This window comes from Pararge aegeria, chromosome 7, assembly GCF_905163445.1.
Source record: "Pararge aegeria chromosome 7, ilParAegt1.1, whole genome shotgun sequence".
Lineage (NCBI taxonomy): Eukaryota > Metazoa > Arthropoda > Insecta > Lepidoptera > Nymphalidae > Pararge > Pararge aegeria.
This window is the reverse complement of record NC_053186.1, coordinates 17,688,513-17,714,858: the sequence shown is the minus strand read 5'-3', so window position 1 is coordinate 17,714,858 and position 26,346 is coordinate 17,688,513. Positions and strand designations below refer to the sequence as shown.

The following is a 26,346-nucleotide window of genomic DNA, read 5'->3' as shown; positions in this document are numbered from 1 at the left end:
AGTCTAAGATGGTAACGGGCTAACATGTTAGGGGTATGGCAGTTACATTAAACCGATACTCCTTATCGGAACGCGAATAGCTTAGCGGCACCTCTTTATCGGTATAGTGGTAACTAGCCACGGCTGAAGCCTCCCACCAGATCAGTACCAGAGAAAAACAGTAATTATAGATTCCCTAATTTCCCTAAAAAGATCGAACTCGGGAATTCCCACTTAAATCCACAGCACTCACCGCTACGCCAAGGAGGTCTTTAAAATCAGCTAGGTTCGTCAATTATTACTTTAAAAAAAAAAAATGTCACCAACAGTGCCCCAAACAAGGTGTTAGTTATCACTCATTTCAAAAGCTTTTGAAGTATGAGACTTTGAAAGTCTCCCTCTCTTTCTTCTAACTTGTCTTAAAATGTAAGCAATCTTTTTATTGTTTTGTAGTGTAAAGTGCGATGAAATAAATAAAAATTAAAAACAAATCTTTTAGTAAGTATTTTTTTTTTTAACAAATAAAAAAAATAAACGTTATACTAAATTTAAATTATTAACATTACAAGGCAAGTAAGAAGAAATTAGACCCTAGGCTAAAATAGCAACGCTTAAACGTCTCAGAATTTTCTACAAATATGGCAACCACGTTATGTCAAAAGAATACAACGTTTTACCATCAGCATAAAACAATGAGCCTTCACCTGCGTCGCAAACGATAGTTGACGTAGCGTTCCGCAAGTAGCGATCTCACTGGATATGGTGAACATCACAGAATTAAGAACATATGAAAACCGTGCACACGGCTAACACTGAAGCATCAAAAACCAATCCACTATAGTAGTTTTTCTCGAACTGGCGGTTAGTTACTTCCCTGCATTAAGCAGTTAACAGTAATATGTTTAACTCGAAGCGAAGCGGTGATAGCCTAGATTTCGGGAAGCCGAGTTCGAATCCCAGAACTCACCTCTAACTTTTCATAGTTCTGTGCGTTTTAAGTGATTAAAATATCACTTGCTTCAACGATGAAGGTAAACATTGTGAGGAAACTTGCATGCCTGAGAGTTCTCCATAATGTTCTCAAAGGTGTGTGGAGTCCAGCAATCCGCACTGCGCCAGCGTTGCTACGGACTTACTACGGCTTTAACCCCTTCTCATTGTTGGAGATGACCCATGCCTTGTTGTGGGCCGGTAATGGGTTGATATGATGATGATTTTACCTCTAATGTTCTAAACGTGTACCATAAAATGGGGAAAAGTTTGTAAGCTAGCAAAATTACGAAACTTGCGCGGGGCGTTTTCACTATTTTCGGACACAATGCACTGCCTGCAGTTATGGCTGGATGAGGGTTCTGTACGTTATTAATTCTGTGGTGAACATTTATATGTTGCGTGACGGGCATACGATAGATAGCGGCTTACCATATTGCTTCTGTTTACCATACTGAATAATCGGTACCACCACTATACTGTGGGTCGGCTCTTTGTGACATACATATATCAAAGTACTGTGTATTAGCAACTACATCTGGGAAAAGCGGCACTAAAAAATTAACCAGAGGTTGCCATTTTTACTCACTATAAATCCCAGCCTAAACCTTTTTTCATCATCTTTCGATTGTACCCGAGTTCTGATTAAAAACTTTGAACAGAAAGCGGTTATTTTGACTTAACTATAAAAGTTAGACGTATAGCCTCGCTGACTTTCTTGTCGGCAATGGTGATTACTTAAGAAATAATAATTAAATATACTACGAAAATACACACATCGCCGTCTAGTCCCAAAGTAAGCGTGGCTTGTGTTATGGGTACTAAGATGACTGATACATATATATACATACATAACACCCAGACACTTAAAAACATTAATGTTCATCACACAAACATTTTCCAGTTGTGGGAATCGAACCCACGGCCTTGGACTCAGAAAGCAGGGTCGCTGCACACTGCGCCAATCGGCCGTCGAATGTAATATGTTAGAATTTCAAAGGCCTTTAATATGAGAAGACTTGAAAAGTTAATATTGAGTAGGTTTTTTTTTGCACCGGCAGTAAGCCTCGTCTGGCAGCGATATCGAAATAACTTCCGTAGCTAGCTTACGTTACTCCTTTTAGGAAGCCCTCCGTTGTACTCCATTGAAAAGTTTGAATACGTCGACGAAGTTATTAAAATATGCATCGTGTTATCGCTTTATTGATCCTTCGTAGGGAGCCTCCTATTCCAACTCGCCATGCGAGGGATTTATAGGGGTTTATATTTTATCGTTTTTCAATATAATTTTACACAACAAATAACGTCGGTAGTGAGAAACTCCGTCTTCGAATTCGGTCGTTGGTTGAAAGTGTGACGTGATTATATAAAAAAATAGGGGCCAATCTTCTCTTAAAAGTTTGATAATGCAGTAATACTTTGTATGTGAACTCATGAAAACTAATTTCACATCGTCCTACCTATGTGTTTGACACAAAGGGACGCCGCCAATTGTGGTTTAAATGAGAAAAGTTTTAACCGAATCGGATTTGTGACGACTCAACTCTGGACTGTTAAGTGCATTTTTTTATTATACTTTATGTATTTTACTCGTAAAAATCTTCATCATCATCATCACCAACCTATTACTGGGCAAAGAAACACAGACTTCGAAACTAAGACTGTACTGACTGACTGACTGTCTACCACGCTGAACAAGAGTGGATTGGTAGACTTCACATGCCATTTAGATCATTATGGAGAACTGTTTAAAATGCAGGCTTTCTCACGATATTTTCTTTCGATGTTAAAGCAGGTGATATTTAACTGCTTGAAATGCACATAACTTTAAAAAGTTATAGGAGGTTCAAACTCTGTTCCCTCGAAAGTGGATATACCTTCACAATTAAAAAGAAGTAAAAACAGGACTGGCGAACACTACGATGTTCGTATTCAAATGGCACCATACAGCTCCGAAGATTTTCATCAGATCTTTACAAAGTTCAATATAAATATTTATATATCTTCTTCTTCTTCATTATTACATTTATTATTTTATATAAATACATACAATTTTATTTAATTATTTATGTATTTTTTATAGAATTGCGTTCTATCTCTCATTGACTTATTCCATTAGTGAAGGTAGCCTGGAAGAGATCACTTTTAGTGATAAGGCTGCCTTTTGCACATAATTTATGTTAAAATAAGTGTTTCTGTGTATGTTTCCTTTATAATGCATTAAAGTTGTTTAAGTAAATAAATAAACTTAAGTTCAAGACACATATGCGTGAGCCTGTTAAACATTACACTACTTTTTTCATTGTCGTGAGGGCAGCGTTAGGGATACTTCGTGACATCTTTTCGTGCAAAATCCCTCAGTGCCTGAAGACCAAAGTCTTCGAACAGTGCGTGTTGCCAGTGATGACTTACGGAACCGAAACGTGGTCGCTTACTATGGGCCTCATATGAAGGCTCAGAATCACTCAGCGGATATGTTGGATATCTCTACGTGATCAAATCAGATCCGTAGAAGAATCAGAGTTACCGATAAACCTCAGCGAGTCGCAAAGGTGAAGTGGAAATGGGCGGGGCACATAGCTCGGAGAACCGATGGACGTCGGGGTACCAAGGTGCTGGAATGGCGACCCCGCACAGGTGAACGCAGCGTTGGTCGGCCCCCAACGAAGTGGACAGACGACATAAAACGAGTCGCTGGGAGCCGCTGGAAACAAGCGGCCCAGGACCGTGGATTTTGGAACTCCCTACAAAAGACCTATGTCCAGCAGTGGACTTCAATCGGAGCTTTTCGTAGTAGTAGAGGTTTTTGGGGCGAAAAGTCGTTCGGGGAAGTGCCACCATGCTTATAACTGCCGCTAAGCAGCATTGTTGCAATGCTGTGTTCCGGTCGAAAGGGCGTGGTTTTCAGAGTAATTACAGGTACATGAGCTTTACACCTTCGCCTCGGAGGTATGTTGCAGCGCGTGCTCTTTGCATGCCCTGTTTAAAAATATGGCTTACCATCAGGTTGGCCATCTGCTTGGTTTGGCAATTCATCACTTCAACTCATTACCGGCCCACTACAGGGCACGGGTCTCCCACAATGAGAAGGGGCTAAGAACTCCACACACCTTTGGGAACATTATGGAGAACTCTCATGCATGCAGGTTTCCTCACGATGTTTTCCTTCACCGTTGAAGCAAGTGATATTTGAATTACTCAAAACGAACATAACCTAGAAAAGTTAGATGTGCCTGTTGGGATTCGAACTCGGCCCCCTGAATCCAGCTCCTACGAACTGGGCTATCAACGCTTCGCTTGGTCCGGCAATTATTACCTACTATAAAAAGAAAGCGTCAGAACTCCGGGCTTTATGAAATGTGGGACTTTATGAAACTGATGTACTCGTATTTTGTAGGTTGAAGCATTATCCATTTATAATTCCAAAACGTTGCTTATCTTGTACGAATGTTTTTTTTACCTCCATAAAGCATTACAATCTAGCCTAGCTAAGAGTAATTAGTATTGTTTTATTTAACGTATACTTATTGGATTAAAAGCAGGCGTAACTTGTCGGAATGCCATGATATTTTATAAAAATAATTAAGCTCAATTTGCTATAATCTGCGAAAAGTAACGCCCTCTAAATCTTTTGGTGTAATTTACTATATCTTCAATTCATCGAATTATGCAATGTGGTGGAGTAATAAATATTGTAGAAATTATAAATTACACCATACAGATTCTCCGGCTTTTCGAGGACTATAGCAAATTAAGTTTAATTTACATGGTACTAAACTTATACATTACTTAATATCTGAGAATTAGGTTAAAGGCGATGGTTTTCCATCGATCAATTATAACTTTTAAAAAAACCACGTTCATTTATAAGGTTCCTAAACTTTGAAGTTTCGATTACAGTGTCTTTACAGTTTCGATTACAGAAACTGTTTTTGAAAGAGTTCACTTGGAATGTGAGCAGAGTTCAAAAGTTAATATCGAGTAATGCAAGGTACGTGGCACCGGCAGTGAAGCCTCGCCTGACAGCAATATCGAAATAGCTTCCGTACGTAACCGGCGTCGCTCCTTTTAGGAAGCCCTCCATTGTGCTCGATTGAAAAGTTTGAAAATGCCGACGAAGTTATTCAAATATTCAGCGTAATATCGCCTTATTGATCCTTTGTAGCGAGCGTCGGAGCTAGAGCTAGCCATATAGTGTCGTGGAACTAAAAATATAATTTGTAGTTTGTATTTAAATTGTAGTTTTTTTTACATCATACTAGCCTAGCATTTTGCTATTGGCTGTGTCCAACACCATGCCTCCGGAGAGCATTAAAGTGATTATAATCCCTAAAACCCGTGTAAGGTCTATGCCCAGAAGTGGCATTTTAATAATTTAATAGTAGGATGTAGGGTCGCAGGCCTGTCTCGTAGAAGTTCAGTATGTTTTTGGTCAACGCTATTTCCTTACTCTAGACTGGCACTGAAGATGTCTTATAGAAAATCTCCATACTTAACAATTTTTGGGCGACTCGTGAAACGTAGCCAAGGCATTGACATAACAAAATAAAATTCTATAAACTTTGGAGATATACCTATATATTGTAATACAACAAACCCATTGAATTATACCTAGTAAGACGGCTTTCCTTAAAATTGTTAAATTTTATATAACCATTTTATATTCTATACTTTTGACCCAACTAAAGAAGAGTAATGTTGCTGATGCATTCCTTACACGATACCCCACCGTTTACCCATTCGACCATGGTAGTCAATCTCCAGAGAGATTTCCCAAAGACGCGTAAATATTTATGTATAGTGTACCATTGTGTGCATTTACACCGGTGTACTCTATATTACCTCACTCTCATAGTCCGTTTGGACCAGATACGAACGGAAACGGGGATGAATCTCCGCCAATTCCAAACTTCGGGCTGACACTAACAATTTCTTGGTGGAACATTTACTCACTGGCCCGACCTGGGGAACGAATCTAGGACCTCATGTTTTGCAGTCGAACATGCTCACCACTAGATCAACAAGGCAATAATTCCGTATTTCGAGTCATCAGTTAACTAATTGTTAATTTTTGTTTCCAGGACGAAGAGTCTCTGGACGGCAGCCGGCCAGTGGCGAACATTACCCACCACAGCATCATGTACGCGCCCAAATGTCTCGTCATCGTTTCCAGACAAGACTACATCGATACATTCCGGGTAAGCGGCATTCCGCCCACATCATCAGGATATTTCCAGTTACCAATACTGCGCTTGCACGTTCCTATCAATGGGGTACGAGGGCAGCGAGAGCAGTGAAGTCTTGCGACTTCAGAGCAAGACAGATGATCAGAGAGACGAGGCTATTCGGAAACGAAGAAGCCGATGGGGCATTCATAAAAATTATAAAAGTTTCTCAATTTTAATTTTAATAAGTGTGCACATTTTATAGTTTTAGTTTATTTATGTGTGTAGAAAGAGCAGTCCGGTCGATGTATCAAATCAAATCGCAGAAGCAGGTCGTGGTACTTGTTTCTATCACTGACTATCACGAATACTATGATCGAATCGATGTAGTTAAATTTGGTTATGTCATTTTAACCGCCTAGGATGTGTTATTATGTACTGTTAACATTTTGTTTTTAATGTTTGCAAGTGATCTTAAAAAAGCAAATAATGCCAATGCGAGTTAGAGGCGAGGTCCTTCCCAAAAATTGTAACTAAAGAAATTGTTAATTATGCTATTCTCATTTAACCGTTAGAGAACTCAACACACCTTTGTAAAGTTTCTGTTAAAGTGCACTATATATAATCTCAATGATTGAATCAATGTTTGGGAAGGCACCGGCCCCTAAGATACGGGATTTCCTAGTTTAGGGGTCAAAAACTCTGGCGAACGAACTACCAACCTGGTGGTTACCAAAATTAAACAAGTATTCATGAGTCTTCAACCAGTTTTCAGTTAAACATTAAATATTAATGTTCAAATCATTCAAAAATAATTCAATCTCTAAGTCCTTTCCTTTAATACATTGAATGTTTTGGTGAACCAAGTTGATATGATTAGAATTAGATTTTTTATTTTTTATTATTATTTTTTGGTTTACTTTTAAATTGTGCAATGCCTTAATATAATTTATATTGTACATATATGCCAGAGATAGTCTCAGTTGTCTGTTTATCTAAGCAAGAGGAATCATCTGTTGTCTCCTTAACTAGTTTAAAGTAGAATAACTTGGAATGATTTCCAAGGTGTTAATGTCAGAATTATTACACTGCTCAATAAAAGCAGCTTGTTTAGCCAAGTTCTTGGCTGTAATTGTAAAAAAATATGAAAGCGAAACAGCTATCTGTCGTTTAAAATAGGGTGATAGGTAATACCTATCTCGGTACAAATTATGAGATTTTTTGAGATTTTGTTTATTGAGACGTACTGAGTTTTTCTAATAAATTATTTCTATTTCTTATAAGCAAATGAAATGTAAGAACGTGAGAGATCTAAGTGTGATCTTCACGCGGACAGAAAACTCTTCGGGGCGTGCTTTCGTTAAAATAGCTCACGTTACGTGTGGTTTAAGATCTTTATTTCTCAAAAGAATTACAAAAAAATAGCTTAGTTGAGAAAACATTAAACTTAAAAATACAACATGTTGTGAGCGTACACTATAGAAGGTACATATAAATCTATAAAGCATAACTTAATGCAGCTAAAAGAAAATGTTTGTACAATCGGGTAGTTTCACAAATATTACCGAGCAAAAACATACGACTTAAACAAAGATCATCGTTTACTGGAAACGACTTCTTCTTCTTTTTCTTCTTCTCTCTGGGCAGTTTCCGCACGTAAGCGCTTCGCTTGTTGTACGTAGAAATTTCCCACTGTTGCTCGCGACTCCAGCCATCCAAGCTCGTTCCAGAATCCCAGCATACCGCCCAGGTTGCTGAGGACTTCTGGGATAGTGGCTGGTGATCCCGGGTAGATCTTGCGTTGCTCTGTCACGCCCGTGCACTCCAGCATCACGTCCGTAGGTGTTTCATCTGCCTCCATGCATGCTCTGCAAAGACGGCTGGAAACGACTAATACTGACATTATTTATCAAGTAGAATTAAAATTTTTTTTTCGTTCGTTCACAGAACTGCCTCGGCATAATCTACACGGTGTGGGTTGAGAACCTCGGCGTGCCGCTGGAGACGCTAGTGGGCAACCTGCTGGGCTGCGTACTGGTGCCGCCGGCGGGCGGGCCGCAGGTGCGGTTCAGCATCGGAGCGGGGGACCGCCAGGCGCTGCAGCCGCCGGCAGCGCCGCCCATGCCCGTGACCCACACCGCCGTGCACATGCTGTTGAGGCTGTTGGGTGAGGAGCTCTTCATCATCACTAACCTTGTAGCACAGTGGCGTGCGTAGTGGGTATGCGCAGCAGTGGCGTGCACTTCATACATGCACAAAAGCACTGCATACCCTAAAATTGAAATATAACTCGTATAGGAGGAGGATTTTTTCCATTTTATGCAATTTTCCTACTGTATGCATACCCTGGTTCTTAAGAAACCCTGTACACGCCACTGATGCGCAGGGTATAAAACGAAGAAAATCTCCAGTGCGACTTATAAAAAACTCAAGGGCATTGTAAGAGTTACAAAAAGCCTACCATAAGGTTGCCTGGCAGAGAGCGCTACGAAGCGATAAGGCCGCCTTTTGTATTCTACTTCTATTTTTATGTTTCTTTTTTTTTATTTGTATAATTCTTAATGTGGTGTACAAATAAAGAGTTATAATAATAATAAAACCCTTAAGTTTGTATAAATAAATTATAAATAAATATACTACGACAATACACACATCATCAGCTATCTCAGTACACATCACAAGCGTAGCTTGTGTTGATATCTGATGAATATTTTTTTATGAATATAATGCACATTAATACTTATAAACATTCATGTTCATCACACAAACATTTTCCAGTTGTGGGAATCGAACCCACGGCCTTGGACTCAGAAAGCACGGTCGCTGCCCAAAAATGACGCTATTTATTATATATTTATTATATAGTTGCTATAACTATTATTTATTTTGTTATTTTCCAGGTATACACAATTCGGTGACGCTGTGGTGTGCGGTGATGAGCGAGCACAAGGTCCTACTGCTGTCGCTGGCAGCCGCGCGACTGTCTGCCGCGTGCCGAGCCCTCGCCGCGCTCATGTTCCCCTTCAGATACGCGCACGTGTACATACCACTACTGCCGGCGGGCTTGGCTGAGGTGTTGGCCACTCCGACGCCCTTTCTCATCGGCGTACATTCCAGCTTGAAAGAGGAGGTCTCAGAATTGGTGAGTAACCGAATGAATGACTAAATGAATGAATGTATGTATGTTAGTATCAGTAAATGTATAAACGAATGAATGAATTAAAAAATAAAGAAATTAATCAATGAATGCTGTCCTTTGTGATAACTTTCTAATCAGTTATAGTATAGTAAACACATATTAATTCATTAATATTGCAAGTTTTATAAATAATTTTATATGTTGCTAGCGGCTTCGTCCGCGTTATATACGGTATTTAAAAATAACGCGCGAACCGTTTTTTTGCCGTAATGAAAGTGTGCTATATCCTTTACCAGGATGCAAAGTCAGCTTGCCCCCCCAAGGGGGAAATCTCGCAAAAAATGTATGAACACTCTCAAGAATTTATAATGCCAAGATACAGACAGACAGACAGACAGACATACAAAAATAAAAAAACATACAGTTTTGGCTTCAACATCGATTATAGAGGCCCTCTAAAAGATTTTTCACAAAACAGCGGCGGACGAACTGACCTAAAAATCTCACTTGCCCCCCTGGACCTAAAGCTGGGTACGGCCATGCCTATAAATGTACACTTCAAGGGTGCAAGCAATATATGTACCAAATTTCGCGAATTTCGCAAAAAAAAACAAACAGGCAAACTTTCGTATTAATATTAGTATGGATTTCTGTTACAGCTAGATGTCATAGTAGCAGACTTAGACGTCGGCTCGCTCCACATACCGGCAGGAGTGAACATTCCCCAACCGGAAGGAAAGCTCCTGTCTTCCCTCCAAGAGGCCCTGGCGTTGGTGCTGCAACCTGAACTCAAGTCCGCGGACTCTGCCTTCGCACCGCCCGCGCCCTCCTCATCACCCCCTCATATGCTCGATAAGGAAATCCGGGCGGTTTTTATGAGGACTTTAGCGAAACTTTTACAGGGTTACAGGTGGGTGCTTACTATCGTCGGCTAGAATTAAACCTTGTGCTTGAGAGCACGAAAAATTAATTGATTCTTAAGTTCTTTTAAGGGATAAAAGTATCATATGTCAAACTTTTTTATTTTTACTATCACTAATGGAAAAATATATGTACGTGGAGGATTAGGGCTCTTGCCCTAATCCTCCACGTACACACAGTAACGTTGATTCGACGGGTTTATAGTCCTCAAGTACACTGTTAGGTACAGTTTATGCAGAATATATAAATATCTTTATCCTTCGAAAGCCTCGTAACAAGTGAGCACAGAATAATAACTTTCTATTGAACATCGTTACTGTGATAAATCTGAGCATTTTTTTTATTGTAAAGTTCTTAGGATGCTCCAGTACACTGCCTAAGATGTTATAATTTATTATTTCTTCAATCTTTATACTCGACATGAGACGCATGTGGAGTATAAAGATTGAAGAAATAATAAATTACACCAAACAGATTCTGTCGCTTTTTCAAAGTATAGCAAACTTTGCATGTCTATATATGACGGAGCTGTCATGATTATCATCAATATCTCAACCAATTACCGGCCTACTATAGGCCACGGGTCTCCTCTCACAATGAGAAGGGGTTAAGGCCGTGGTCGACCACGCTGGCCCAGTATTGGTGGACTCCACACATCTTTGAGAACATTACGGAGAACTCTCAGGCATGCAGGTTACCTCACGATGTTTTCCTTCACCGTTTAAGCAAGTGATATTTTTAATTTGTTAAAACGCACATAACTTCGAAAGTTAAAGGTGCTAGGATTTGAACTCGGCAGGGTGATTACGTATCCTATGCCTATCTTGCAATCACTGCTGTCAAACGTCACTTTTCCATACAATAAATAAACAAAAGTGACGTTTGACAGCGAGATTGCAAGATTTACGCCTGTCGCATTGCTGTCGCGAGATACGTAATCACCCTGCCGCCCTCCAAAAGTGAAGTCAAAGTCCTACCCACTGCGCTATCACCGCTTAGCTCACAACTCCTGCTTGTCGAAGTTAGTTAAAATATAAGCGTTTCCCCAGGCATTGTTTAACAATAATCCGGATACACCCCGCGCCGGTGCTCACATTCCACAAGGCCGGGTTCCTCGGCGCGAGGGGGCTGTCGCAGTGTCCCTTCGCGGTGCGGCTGCTGGAATCCATGTTCTTCAACGGCCTGGTGGCGGAGCGGGGCCCACCGTGGCGACCGACTGACATATGGGATGAATTAGTACAGTAAGACATACGTGTTTAAAAAAAAGAAAATTAGGGTGGCAATTAACATTCACTTGTTTTATATCTCATACTAATATACAATGTGTAACGGAATTACTAAATACTGTTGAAGGGTGCATATGTATATTTCACAAGGAATCACCCTGTAACAATATTAAATTAAAAGAAGCATATTTATCTTTCCATACAATGTAATTTACTCGGGAAATATTTGACAACCCTATTGAATGTAAAAGACCGAGACGTGCATAGTACTGAGCGACACATGATTTTACGTTTGCATGTGATTGTGGGCTGTATCTGATTTATTTCAATAAAAACTATGGCAATTGTTTACTCAAAAAGTATTAGCGTTTTGGTTTCATAGATAAGTGTCAGGGACAGTAAATAACCTCTAAAGCCTGTGAAGTATTATTTCTGTTTTCATTAACACGTTGTATAGAGCTGAAGGGTATGTTTGTTTGTTCACTTGAACGCGATGATCTCAGGAACTACTGGCGGTATTTTGGAAACATTTTAGTGTCGGATAGCCAATTTATCGAGGAAGGCGCGCTTTTGGACGCTTTTGCCTTTTGAAAGCTTCCGCTGCGTGTAAACGGTTAAAGTTTGGATAAAATGATGTAAGACAAAGTTGTTCCCTTTTAAAAGTTCTAAAAAAAAGTACGCGATATTGTCTATCTCTTAAGGTTGTATTATATATAAACATAAAATACTAACTATTAAATAGTTTTAATAAAATAAAGTCATTGTTATAATTTAATTTTTTATTATTTATGAGAGCTGATTCCGTCAACAGACTGTCCTACAGTTTAATGAAATATTTTGTTATTATAACTTAACCGTAGTAATTGTTCTTGTAAATAAATAATTAATTAAAGAAAAATTACATTTTCAATACTTGGAATCAATATTGTCACGAGATGGCGCTTTTTTAAAGTATCTGAGTTCCTTATATTATGTTCCTTTAGGTTGTCTGCTAAAGATAGGCACTAAAATATAAGGCCGCCTATTGTATTTAACATCTTTCCTTTTGTTTCTTTGTTCCGTGTACTTTAAAACTCTCTTTCTTTTTCTCTCTCTCTCTCTCTCTCTCTCTCTCTGGCAAGAGGTGACACGTTTCTTTTCTTTTATGATTTCAGAAACCTGCCCGAACAACAGAGGCTGGAGTCACTGAACCCTGAGTTGGAACTCCAGCACCTACAGGAGCTGGCCATGCAGTTACATCTTAATGAAAACCCTAATCCACAGGTCTGTTTTTATTTTCTTTCCATTTATATTATCTAGCATCCGTAACAAATAAAAAAAGGTACGCCGACGGTACACACCTCGCAATGTAGCACCAAAATAGCTTGTGTTATGGGCACTAAGATGACTGATGGATATTTTTACGAATAACACACATAAATACTTATAATATATGAACAGATAAACACCCAGCTATTGAAAAACATTCATGTTCATCGCACAAACCTTTTTCAGTTGTGGGAATCGAACCCACGGACTCAGAAAGCAGGGTCGCTGCCCTCTGCGCTAATTACCGTCGTATTGAGGGTAGTTAGCCAAGATATATTTATAGTGTTAGTTAGATATATTTACTACCTTCGTTGGGGATGAGGACTGGTCAATTAAAAAAAAAGCTGGGCTAAGGACTCGACAACAGTTACGGATGTAACTGGCGAACGAACGATGGAGCTGGCGGAGGACACAAAGAAAGTCCAGATACTTATTATAAATGTATTATTATTTAAAATTACATTTAAAAATCTTCATTACTAAACGAATGGAGTAGATTTAATAGTTGAATTTGTTGTTATCATTTTATCTCACTTTGAAGTCTCATTATTTTTATGTGACAAGCGAGCGCGTACCCTGTGCGAGGACTTCTTTTACAATTTATTGCATATAATATTTTTTTTAAAACAAACATTACTTGGTTTTTTTTTTTCATTATTACTATAGTGGAATTAATCGACTAAACAATTGATGCTTTTTTTTAACACAGAGCTGCTCCGCTTTGTTCTCTCACGAGTAGGAAAAAATTTCGTTAAAGAGCAATCTGCTTAGTTTCTTGCCCGCTTCTCCTCGGTAGAATATGCCTTCCAAACCAGTGACAGATCTTCTACAAACAGACTGATTTGACGTTTCAAAAATGCTTATAATGAAGGCCCAGTGGCGTGCATATTGGGTATGTACAGAGTATGCAGATGATATATAGTGAAGAATTTTTCCGGAGCGCGTTATAAAATCTAAGGGTAGGCTTTTTAAAGCTCTTACATTGCCTATCCTTAAGTTTTTCTAACTCGTACTGGAGACTTTTTTCAGTTCATATCATATGCTCGCTTATTGAATACCCTGTGCATACCCTTTATGCACGCCACTGTGTAGGCCTATTTGAAAGAAATGAATTTAGAATTTTAGAATTATGACATTTTGAATTTTGACCGTTGAATCACAGTTGCCGTAGCAAACTTGTCTGGGCTCTGGTGTGAAAAAGTTTATGGCTTCAACTGAAAGCGACAAGTTTGTAACAGGGGGTGTCTGCGCAGGCGTACTCTCAGCGAGTTCTGCGGCCGCCGGAGGGTGCTTCGGCCCGCATCCACCAGCCCCCCCTCCCCCACCTGGACACCGCACGCGTCCATGACGTCATCGAGGAGGTCACCGCCAGGAACGCTAACAACCCCAAGTGAGTAAAGTGCCAAGAACCAAGGATGCTAAAGTTACATTGCTGCTGTGGCATCGGATGCATTGATGGACGGAAGTGTAAATATAATATACGTAATTCCATCAATGCCTTGTAGTGGCCAAGGCATGTGTAGTACTTTTAACAAACATTTTCTTAACTCATTTTGTCAAAAAGAATTTCGGAAAGTAATTCTAACTTTTCGAAATTCAGTCATTGATTTTCCCGCTTAAATTGGGTTTTATTTTCTCAATATACAGCTTTTTATTTGCTAGCCGGTTCGAAATTTAAATAAAACCGTTGCCATGTTTCGGAGAAAAGGTCGTTCTATTTTAAAATAAAACTGCAGTAATGGCCATGTGGCGCATGTATTTGGCCAGTGCAGCAATATCGATTTATTTCGAATAAGGCTGTCAAAATAATGCCCAAATTTCCAAGCACGTTTGAGAATAAAAGCGTACCGCTGTGCTAAGGAAAAAGGGACTTTAGGAAAATTTGTTTAAACTGAGTTTCAGAATTGTCCTGTATCTGTAAGAGGAGCTCTGTCTTACTTCTTTTTCGTCATTGTATTTCAGTTTGCTTAACTTATCTTACTTGTGTTTTTTCGGAAACCGGCCTCTTTGGTAGATGCAGGAAGACTGAATTTCGGAAGTTTGAAAATCAGTCTTCAGAGGTACTCATAAAAGTAAGAGGCATGGAAAATTAGATAGAGAGATAGATAAATTATTTATTGCACACAATTAAGGGATAAAGATAATATATATTGAAAATTATATCAGTGTTTATTAGTTCGGCCTTGTTAAGGCGTCCTAGCAAAACGCCTATTATTGATGGTCGTTGATCCTTGGATGCCCTGCGATTGTGCCATCTGCCCGGTCTATTAATATTGTAATTTTTTTTCTAAAAGTCTGTTTAAATCCATTCTTTCTATAAGGCTATTGTTTCAGATTGTCAGCGATACGGCTACCGGCGCCTCGGATCATTCCACCGGGCGCGTCTCCCACGGGCGCGGTCGAACACACGCAGCTGTTGCTCACTAACTCTGCCAGGCGACTTGAAGCAAGTTTTATATTTCCATTCAATAAATAAATAAATATACTACGACCATACATACATCGCAATCTAGCCCCAAAGTAGGCGTACCTTATGTTATGGGTACTAAGACGACCGATGAATATTTTGATAAATAATATACATAAATACTTATAATATACAGATCAGAAAAACACCCAGGCACTGAAATACGCTCATATTCATAACAAAAACATTTTTCAGTTGTGCAAATAGAACCCAATGCCATGTGCAACTCAATACGAAGTTCAACCACTGTGTTTGTGGTCATAAAACGACCACAATTGATCGAAGTGATACCACCGCGCCGCTGACACACGATATAAGACTTCTTATGCACTATTCATTTAATTTTTTAATTTTTATTTTATTATTTTTCCAATACCAATAAATACATTGGACAGAGTACGTGGTGTATTTAACCGCTTAATCCCGCGTCGTGGAAGGAGACCCGAAGTAGTATCGCGTCATTGTATGGGGGCAAGGAAAGTTTTTATACAAGCGCCCTTATTATGGGTCCTTAGTGGGATTTACCGTACGATTGTTTGGTCTTCGGATTTCTATATATGACGTGGGAAATCAGATACAGCTCTAACATCACATGCAATTTAAATCATGTGGCTCCTGTCACTTTATTAGGTACGCGTCGCGTGGCGTGGGCGTAGTGTATGCCCATGTCGGTCTTGTATCTTGAATCTTGGATTTACCGCACGATTGCTTGGTCTATGGATTTCTATATTATGATAATAATAATAAATATAATACGACAATACACATATCGCCACCTAGCCCCGAAGTAAGCGTAGCTTGTGTTATAGCTACTAAGATGACTGATTAATATTTTCATGAATAATATACAAAAATACTTAGAATATTCATATAAACACCCACCCTTTTGTTCCGCAGGTGCTCCGGTCGTGTATCGCCGCGATATTCGAGTGCCGGTACGCGGACGCGCGCAAGTCGTTCCCGGGGGTCCTGCGCGCACTGCGGGCGCCGTCCGCGCGGAGCGCACTCGTGCGGGACCTGGCCGCGCGGCTGCCCACCAACAAACACCTTCTACAGCACCACCAGTTCGAGCTCGTCGTCAGGTGAGTACATTTATTATTTTCAGACCTAAGTTTCTGGTTTAAGGTATTTATTGTTCCATAAAGGAATTTCCACTTAAATGGAACTTACAGGCTAATTTACAAAAAGAGGGTACTAATATGAAATTGCATCTCCGAGCGCATAATAAATAAAAGTTTTTGTTAAAGTTTGTTTGTAATTATTGTTAAGTTATAAGGACGAAGTGCTTGTATACTGTATGAGTAAGTTACTGACAAATAACAACTATAATACTAACACAGCAATGTGTTTGTTATTTATCAGTAACTTTCCCATAGAGTACACAAACACTACGTCAGACCATGTCGCTGCCTGTCCGTGAACACCACTGACTTTGGGTCCCTACTGAAAATAGCAAAATAGCTTTGCAATATTCCTTGACAGGTAGTTAGGCGATACAGGCCGAGGCGACGTATCGCCACGCCATAATAATAATAAATCTTTATTTCGGACATTTGTCCATATATGATTGAATATTTGTATTTCGTATTTTATAAGAAAAATGAATATTAATTTTGTAATAAACAATCGTTCTTAACCTACTCACTATAAGGAGAAGTTATCAATTCGGTTGTATTTTTATAACCACGACGGAAACCTACCACCAATTGTCCCACAAAATTACACCACTGTATTTGTAACTCGATGACATAAGATTCTATGCGTGGGCGTGGACTAAGGGTATATAACGGAGAACGGGAAACAGCTTCCTCTATGTTACTACTACCATCTATTGCGATAACAAACTCGTCTGCCCAGCGTGCTGATTATGAGTAAACCTTTGTAAGAATCATTTAGCCCAGCAGTGGACTGTAATTTAACCCAGAATCCAGAGTTCTCGGTTTTTAATCTGGTCTTGAAAATTTTGGAATACATGAATGTAAGAGTCACTTTATTTCAATCACGTATTCATACAGTCACATCTTTCGCCCCTTTAAGACTGTAGCCTATTTAAAACATAATTCAAACGAGATAACCACATCCATACATACAAACATACACCGTAAGGTTGAGTAGTTATTACAGTGAACTTAGAGTGTCTCCAACTGCACCGTTATTACTGTATAACAGACGCTAAGAATTTTTTAAAGTCTGTATTTCATTTTTAAACGTAAAAGCTCTACATTCGTTCACCTGTATAATTGGATATGTTTTGAACTGGTTGGTGAATTAAAATCAAAATACAACGAACATTTTCTTATTTTGCCATCATATAATGATATTCGTCTACGAAATTACGTATAAAAATGTGTTTCATATGATTTCATATGTTTTGAAAGAAAAAAGACTATCTCCCACAGCACGGGAAATAAGCTCGTCTTATTTAATCAACCAATTTTTGTTTTAAATTATGCTGCAATGAACTGGTCTACTGGACTAAAACTTTATGAACCATAGTACAATAGGTGGACATAATCTTGTCTTGTTTTTATGACATAATACAAGAAAATTGGTGCACAATAATTTCTTAGCACTGCTTAAGGAAGCATGACGTTCCGCTTTTATCTCTCGCAAGACATTATAATAATTGTAGAAATTCTGATTTTATAAAAAAGCAACTGCTGAGTTATTTTGGCTTCTTCTCGGTAGAATCTGCCTTCCATACCCGTGCTAGAGTCTCTACATACAGACATACTGGACGTTTCAGAAGTGCTCATGGCCTACTTGATACAATGAAATAAGAATTTAGACACTCGTAACACTTTATTTCGAATGAACGAGTAAGATAAATAGAAGCCGCGAACCAAGCCATGCTCAGTTGTGTTTATGGCTTGGTTTAGTGCGTATTAACATGTTTCTTCCTCTGGCTGCGCGAACTCGGCGACCACCTTCAAACAGCCAACTTGCTCCTTGTCCTTAATGACGAAAGCCTCCGCTTCGTACGTGCCGTAAGCACAATACGTGGGCAACTCGCAGTAGTCTAATAAAAAGTTGTCTAGTAGGTGGTGACCCTGAAATATATACAAGGTCATTTTTAAATATCAATAATACTCGATTCAGAGGCATGTTTATAATTTTATCTACTTAACGTACAGTTGTGTTTTTTACAATTGTGTAAATGAAAACCGAAATAATAATTCACAGGCTACTCTACTTTAGAGGTACATATTTTCTGTGTCTGAGACTTATCTGTGATGCAGAAACGCTAATAGTCTTTGATTGAACCACTGCCATAATTTTAACTCCCTGCCCAGCCCCAATATCACAAGCAAAATTAAAATCACGTGATTTCGGACTCTTTATTAGGTACGCGTCGCGTAGAGAAGGTACTATGCGCGTGTCGTTCTTTTATCTACAATAGGGTTGTCATAAGTAAACACTTAGAATGTTTTGAATGCGTTTGTATGGAAAAATAAATATGCTTTACTTCTTTTCATTTAATATTTTTACAGGGTGATTCCTTATGAAATATACGTATGCATCCTTCATCATTATTTCGTAATTCGGTTACACGTTGTATAAAAGTGAACTAGAAAGAAAATTGACAACCCTAATTGTGTTGCCTCGGCATTGCGTTCGCATGTGTGAGTATGCGTAAGAACGTGTGTAAATTTCTGTTGCATGCATTGTCCATTGTGCAGACTCACCTCCGGGAGTGGGAAATCTGGAGGGTCGATGCCAGCTAACTCGAAGGCGATTTGAGCGTTTTTCTTTGCATGCGTGTACAACAATTTCTTCAGACCGTCAACGATGTTGGTGTAATGCTTACAACCGCCGTCCACTATCTTACAGACGTCTATGAAAATCTGTATTTTATAAAAGTCACGTTACTAGTTTTTTTTGGAAGTGTCAATTGACGAACAGATGGCCCACGTGGGTAGGGGGAAAATCATTGTTTATAAACAGATCATCTCATCGCAGGGTATGCAAGGAATATGTCCTGCAACGTACCGCCCTGTGTCCATCAAATTGAGGCGTAGGTGTAAAGCATTATGGGCCTGCAATGACATCGGAAACTACGTCCTTCAGATCGGAACACAGTATTGCAACAATGCTGCTTAGCGGCAGAAATAAGCATTGATGTATTACTTCCTCGAACTAGCTCTTTGACAATTAGCTCTAGTACTACTAAAACATTTTTTAACACCACTCTTCGAATGAACTTTGTACGTGAATACAAATAAGTAAAATAACTTACCCCAAAAGAGTCATCGATGATCATAGCAGCGTCTACCTCGGCTCGGAACACTTCGTGCGTGCGGTTTACCCTGTGCTTATCCACTTTTATCCCTACGACAACATTTTCCAGTTTGTCCCCGCACGAGTCCACGTTGATCACTGACCATACGCCGTCGCCCTATTTAATCAGAAAATCATTATCATCATCATAATCATCATCATCTTCATCATTCTCATTCTCATCACCATTACCACTATCATCACCATCAATGTGTTAACATAAGAACTCCCGTTAATAAACTCCCATTTATAAACCGATTTGTAAGATATTTTTTTTAATTAAAATAATTAACTTTAAAGTTATTTCTAAAAAAAATCATCAAAATACCCTCCAAAGTTTGCATGGAAAAATATATGTTGTGATAAATGAAAATTATATTTTTTTATAAATTTAAAATGCATAAAAAAAATTTCGGAACCGACAGGATTTGAATTTTTGCGACTCTGGCAATCTTTTATATGCATTTTAAATTTATAAAAAATTGATAATTTTTATAAGTGTAGCTAATAAAAATTATAAATATTATGTAAATTATATTGTTTCGAGTTCTGTTTAATATTTTTTATTTACTTTATTTTAAACCTTTAAAAGCAGCATCTTGTGAGTATAGTCCGTTATTGGACCCGAGACTTCAAGACTTTGTAAATAAAGAAAAATACAAAAGCTACACACTCACTTGCATGTTATAAGCTAGAACAAATACAAAAAGGCTTGAAAAAAAACACAGTCTCGTTGCCAACATAGTGAGTCTATTCCAACAGAACGACCATTAAGAATTGTCTCCACGTTTACCTATATATAGCTGCAATAATTATGTTTTATAAAATGAAAATACCGATGTTTATCTCTCCTGTCCTATACAAATGCACGCTTAAATCTTACTGTTTGATAAAAGGTAGCGAGTGTAACTATTTGAAAAATTCTATTATTTTCGCACGATATGTAACATTTAAATGGATTGCATGATTCTAAATAATTATGTTTTATAATATAAATATATTCATATGAAGGTTTGTGATTATACAACGTGTAAATTAAAACCGAAATAGTACTCCAGTTTATTTAGATGTACTTTATTTACCGTCTCTGAGACTTATCTGTGAATACAAAATGTTAATAGTTTTTGTGTAAACTCTTGCTAGAATGACTCCTGTCACTTTATTAGGTACGCGTCTCGTAGCGTAGGTACTATGCACTGCTCACTCTTTTATCTTCAATAGGGTTGTCATAAGTAACACTTAAATTGTTTTCAAGTTAAGTTAATAGTTAATAGTTCAAGTCAAGTTAATAGTTTGTATGAAAAAATAAACATGCTTCTTTTGATTTAATATTTTTACAGGATGATTCCTTATGAAATTTACTTACGCGCCCTTAAACAGTATTTCGTAATTCCGTTACACGTTGCATTTGCTGAGTTGCACCAAAGCTGAGTTTAAAATTTAGTCGAAAGAAGCCTTATTATTTTTGACGTGACAACGTCTTATAATTCGATGGAGCCGGCTGCACGCACACAAAAACATGACGTATGCGGCATTACCTCGCTCTGAGGCGTTCCATTCAAGGCTTGAAGTGCAAGCGAGAGCGCGGAACGACGGACAAAGAAGCACAGTCGGCCTCCGCGTTCGACATCTGTCTCTCTCCTACTTGAGTGAGCGATGCGTCCGCGTGGACAGCTTCTATACAATAATACATCTACATGTTTTCGGCAAGGATGAAGTGCAGTGAAAAGTGAATGTGGTGTCAATTGTTTATAGCAACGATAATATCTATCAAACAAATAAAATTATATTTTCTTTTGAAAAATGCAACCATTCTATCAGTATTTTCTTACGACGTTATCACGTTCAACTATCGTCAGTAAGCCGACTTTACTGACAACCAATTTTTATATGTGTAGTTTCGTTTCATAAGTGCATTTTAAGGGGATTTGCTTTGCATTGCAAGCAAATTCTTAAAACTCATCTGATCTGGTAGCAGTTTGGAGTCTAGCGTTGTCTTGAAGCAGCAGTGGCCTAGACCGATAGACCAGCCTCGTTTGTTTAGTAGCTAGCTTTCCATCATGGTTTGCAGATGCCGATAATAGACATCCGCCGTTATCGTCTGATTTAAGAAAACTATAGTGAGCGACGTCGGCACTAGTCGACAAAATGCTCACAAGAAATTTTTCTTTGAGTCAATTTTTGCTTGGGCCAGGATTAAGCTGACTCGCTAGGGTTGGCGGCCGATTGTTGCAATTGGCAGTACCCGGGATCGCTTCCCACAGCTGAAAAATGTTTCTGTGATGAACATTAATGCTTTTCAGTTTCTGGGTATACAGGATGTTTGGTGCATCGTGTGCCAAATCGAATCTGATGATTGGAGGGGTCTTTGGCTATCTCTTCAGCCCTCGTAAAAAAATCTTGCTCAAACGGTTTTTTTTATACTGATTTTAAATTGTTTTTTTAAAAATTGTAAAAATTCTACATTTAAATTTTAATAAAAAATAAAGTTGTTAAGTATTAATTAATTTTCTTTTTAATCTTTAATTTGTAACGTTTTACGCTTCTTTTGAAACTAGAATTACACGCCAGCAACATCTAGTTTTTGTTTTACAGCCCCGCAAAGTTTTTTTTACGTAAAAAAATAAGCTTGAACGTCAACTTTCGGTTTTAATAAAAAAAAAACTAAAAGTGATCATGTTCTTCCAATTTTTTTAAAACATCTCTGGACTGTCCCCTTTCTAATGGTGTGCAATATGCCATGAAAAGTAATTAGTAACATCACTAATTTTCAAATTTTCTAAACTTGGTCGCAATTTTCTAATATTCAACAGGTGAAAGAAAAACAAGGGTTTGCGTAAATAACACTCACAATTCACAAGGCAGATGACATTTTCTGTCTCTTTCATAAAGTTATACGCCCGTTGTTCGTTTAAACAGGCAAAAATAGTTTTTTCACTCTAGTGAAGCGAAATCTATCTTCTATTCCTTTCTTGCATAGTGCAAACCTGTTTGAACCAATCGCGAACGGGCCCCGCGTCGCGTCGACACGGCGGCCATCTTATTTTTTAGTCGAGACATCACTGCCTCTGCTGCCTAACGTGTGTGCTAGCTTACTGTACTCCACGATTCTTTTATTTAGTTTTCGTTAAGTTTTGTTGTTTTTTGTTACGTTTTATTTACTTTTGGTGTTATTGTTAAACTTTGTTGACTTTTTTGTTGTTGCAATGACGACATACTCTAACGAGGAATATGCGGACATCATAATGGTTTATGGTGCAGCCCGTGGTGTCGCTCGTGCAGCGCAACGACTTTACCAGGAACGCTTTCCTGGTCGACGATTACCTGGCCGCAGAGTCTTCCAAGACACATACCGACGTTTACGCGAGACTGGGAGTGTCAATTTTCATGAACCAAGGGGACATGTTGTGCGACATAATGTTGAAGTGGACGAGAGAATACTGGCACTTTTTGAGGAAGACGACACAAGAAGCATTAGATATGTGGCGGCACAACTTGATATTTCAATATGGAAAGTGTGGAAAGTCCTTCGACAAAACGAAAAATATCCATTCCACGAGACTCCGGTTCAAGGTACGTAATTTAAAACCTTTGTTTGACGTTGCCTTTGTTTAGCAGGTATCCATAATCTTCTAGTGCAATTAATTACTGCTCAAGGGGAATTAAAAAGATTTTTGGTTGTTGCAGGTCTTGAGGGTGGCGACTTTGACAGACGAATGCACTTTTGTCGGTTTTTGTTACACACAGATGTGGATAATCCTGATTTTTTAAAAAGAATACTGTGGACTGACGAATCCAAATTTACCAGAGAAGGGATTCTTAACTTGCACAATTTACACCATTGGGCACCGAAACGGCAAAACCCACATGCCAAAAGACAGCAATCTTTTCAAAGACGGTTTAGTGTGAACGTTTGGGCAGGAGTGATTGGGAATCAGGTAATTGGACCGCACTACCTGCCTGATAACTTAAATGGCGATAATTATTTAGAGTTCCTGCAAAATGATCTGCCGGAATTATTGGCCGAGGTGCCCGTGTTTAATGAAGATGTGCCCATAGTATTTCAAAATGACGGCTGTCCCGCGCATTGGCGTTTAACTGTGAGGGAATACCTCGATAATGTGTTCCCCAATTCGTGGATTGGGCGCGATGGGCCTATTGCATGGCCTCCACGTTCCCCAGACTTAACTCCGTTAGATTTTTATGTCTGGGGACGTGCCAAAGAGCTAGTATACGCCACAGAAGTCCCAACGAGGGAGGTACTAATACAACGCATAGAAGCGGCCTTCGGTACAATTAAGAACGAAATACGGCTTCGGACTACAACTGTAACAATACGTCAAAGATGTCGGGCCTGCATTCGAAACAGGGGTGAACAATTTGAGCAGAATTTGTAAAAATTATGAAATAAATGTTTCAAATGCAATGTATTATTTTTATTTCAAGTAAAACCTACGAAATTTAAAAATTTTACCTGCTTGTGAGTTTTATTTACGCAAAAACTTGTTTTTCTTTCATCTGTTGAATATTAGAAAATTGTGACTAAGTTTAGAAAATTTGAAAATTAGTGATGTTACTAATTACTTTTCATGGCATATTGCACACCATTAGAAAGGGGACAGTCCAGAGATGTTTTAAAAAAATTGGAAGAACATGATCACTTTTAGTTTTTTTTTTATTAAAACCGAAAGTTGACGTTCAAGCTTATTTTTTTACGTAAAAAAAACTTTGCGGGGCTGTAAAACAAAAACTAGATGTTGCTGGCGTGTAATTCTAGTTTCAAAAGAAGCGTAAAACGTTACAAATTAAAGATTAAAAAGAAAATTAATTAATACTTAACAACTTTATTTTTTATTAAAATTTAAATGTAGAATTTTTACAATTTTTAAAAAAACAATTTAAAATCAGTATAAAAAAAACCGTTTGAGCAAGATTTTTTTACGAGGGCTGAAGAGATAGCCAAAGACCCCTCCAATCATCAGATTCGATTTGGCACACGATGCACCAAACATCCGGTATATCTGTATTTTATAAATTCAAAATTCAAAATTCATTTATTTCAAGTAGGCCTAATACAAGCACTTTTGAAACGTAAAGTCTGTTTGTGTGTAGTGACTCTACCACCGATTCGGAAGGCAGATTCTACCGAGAAGAAGCCGGCAAGAAACTCAGCAGTTGCTCTTTTCCAACATCAAAAATTTACATTTTACATTTTAACATTCATTTTTCTATCTTGTGAGAGATGAAAGCGGAGCCGGAGCAACCTTGTCATTAAGAAACTCATCAATTGTATAATAACCTCGCTGTAATAAATGTGTTTTAACACATTCTTTAAACTTATGCATTGGTAGGTCCAAAATTACCTTAGGAATTATATTATTTTATAAGTATTTAATATTTATGTATATTATTCATAAAAATATTCATCAGACATCTTAATACCCATAACACAAGCTACTCTTACTACGGAGCTAGATGGCGATTTGTGTATTGTCTTAGTATATTTATTTATTATTGCGACGAGCGTTTCCGATCCAGTTTTCTTCACTTCAGCCATTGCGTTTATCGTTGAGGATCCACTTTTCGTCACAAGCAATGATTCGATTCAAAATTCCTTCATTATTGTGCCGGTTAAGTAATTTAACACAGTAGTCGACGCGCGTTTGTCGGTTTGCTGCACTCAATTCATGAGGTACCTATCTTCCAAGATTTTTCACAATCCCAATTTGCTTATGCAAGTGGATTAAAACAGTTTTATCACTAACACAACAGCCTGCAGGTAGCGCGGACGTGGTTTGCGACGGATCCGCTTCCATAATAGCCTTTAATTCTTCATTATCAACTTTTATCTCCGGCCGTCTACGGGGCGGGGCTTGTTCACCGGTAGGTCGAAATTTCCAGAAAGAAAATGTTGGAACCAAAATCGCACTTGGTGTTTTCATTTGCGATTGACTGGTGCCGCGATGAATATTTTACCGCGATAAAAGTACTATATGTCTGTCTTTAGGATGCAAGCTGTCTAAATTTGGCAAAGATAGGTTTAGCTGCGTAGTCGTGAACAAGAACATTCTTTATCCTTCTTTAAGCTTTGTTACCCAGATGCTGTTTCAGGATTACAAGAACGTTACGTCCATCATTGAAGATTAGCAAATTTCATGAAGATCTACTTCAATCACTTTACCAATCTTAATGAAACAAACAAAAGACACATTTTTCGTCTCCCAATCCCATCACGCACCTCTAAATTTTAAAGTTATGTGCGTTTCAAGCAATTTAATTTATTTGCGTTAACGTTGAAGGAAAACATGATAAAGAAACCTGCATGCCTGCGAGTTCTCCATACTGTTCTCAAAGGTGTGTGGAGTCCACCAATCCGCATTGGGCCAGCGTGGTGGAACCTCCTCGTTGGAGGAGACCCGTGCCCTGTAGTGGGGCGGTAATGGATTGGTATGATGATGATGACGACTAAGTGTTCCCCGACTACTAGCTGTTCACTCGTATGAGCTATTTATAACGTAATGCATGCACGGACAACTACGGGTGAGTGTATTCAACACACAAACAAACAAAAACTTATTTTTTCTTTACAATATTAGTTGAAAATAACATAGACCCTGCGTTCTGAGTCAAGGCCGTGGGTTCGATTCCCACAACTGGAAAATGTTTGTGTGATGAACATGAATGCTTTTCAGTGTCTGTTTGTTTATTTGTATATTATAAGTATTAATGTATATTGTTCATAAAAATATTCATCAGCTATCTGAGATAACACAAACTACGCTTACTTTGGGTCTAGATGGCGATGTGTGTATTGCCGTAGTATATTTATTTGTTTATTTATTTATGTAATTTCTCATATTTAAATGCATATTT

The 26,346-nt window shown here is 38.4% G+C and overlaps 2 protein-coding genes across 3 annotated transcripts in view; one reads left to right on the top strand and one right to left on the bottom strand.

Moving 5' to 3' along the window:
* Positions 1-26,346, top strand: part of LOC120624856 (myotubularin-related protein 5) — a 102,930-nt gene that overhangs the window by 45,728 nt on the left and 30,856 nt on the right. Inside the window, exons 4-12 of one of the 2 annotated variants that reach the window (XM_039891591.1) lie at positions 6,051-6,167; positions 8,082-8,301; positions 9,035-9,276; positions 9,933-10,183; positions 11,244-11,435; positions 12,575-12,683; positions 13,982-14,118; positions 15,063-15,174; positions 16,093-16,277. In XM_039891591.1, coding sequence (XP_039747525.1) covers positions 6,051-6,167; positions 8,082-8,301; positions 9,035-9,276; positions 9,933-10,183; positions 11,244-11,435; positions 12,575-12,683; positions 13,982-14,118; positions 15,063-15,174; positions 16,093-16,277 — 1,565 coding nt within the window. Of the gene's footprint in view, positions 1-6,050; positions 6,168-8,081; positions 8,302-9,034; positions 9,277-9,932; positions 10,184-11,243; positions 11,436-12,574; positions 12,684-13,966; positions 14,119-15,062; positions 15,175-16,092; positions 16,278-26,346 lie in introns of both variants that reach the window. The other variant, XM_039891590.1, reaches the window with a different exon arrangement.
* LOC120624858 lies at positions 18,028-20,214 on the bottom strand. The gene is made up of 4 exons (XM_039891594.1): positions 20,151-20,214; positions 19,433-19,591; positions 18,882-19,040; positions 18,028-18,245 (listed from the first exon to the last, which is right to left on the bottom strand). Exons 1-4 carry the CDS (start codon positions 20,154-20,156, stop codon positions 18,081-18,083), a joined length of 489 nt encoding a protein of 162 aa, XP_039747528.1. The 5' UTR covers positions 20,157-20,214; the 3' UTR covers positions 18,028-18,080.

Coding starts and splice junctions, on each gene's coding strand:
- LOC120624858 (XM_039891594.1), bottom strand. Junction 19,041..19,432: donor TCATCGATGACTCTTTTGGG/GTAAGTTATTTT, acceptor TATAAAATACAG/ATTTTCATAGACGTCTGTAA. Junction 18,246..18,881: donor CAGATTTCCCACTCCCGGAG/GTGAGTCTGCAC, acceptor TATATATTTCAG/GGTCACCACCTACTAGACAA.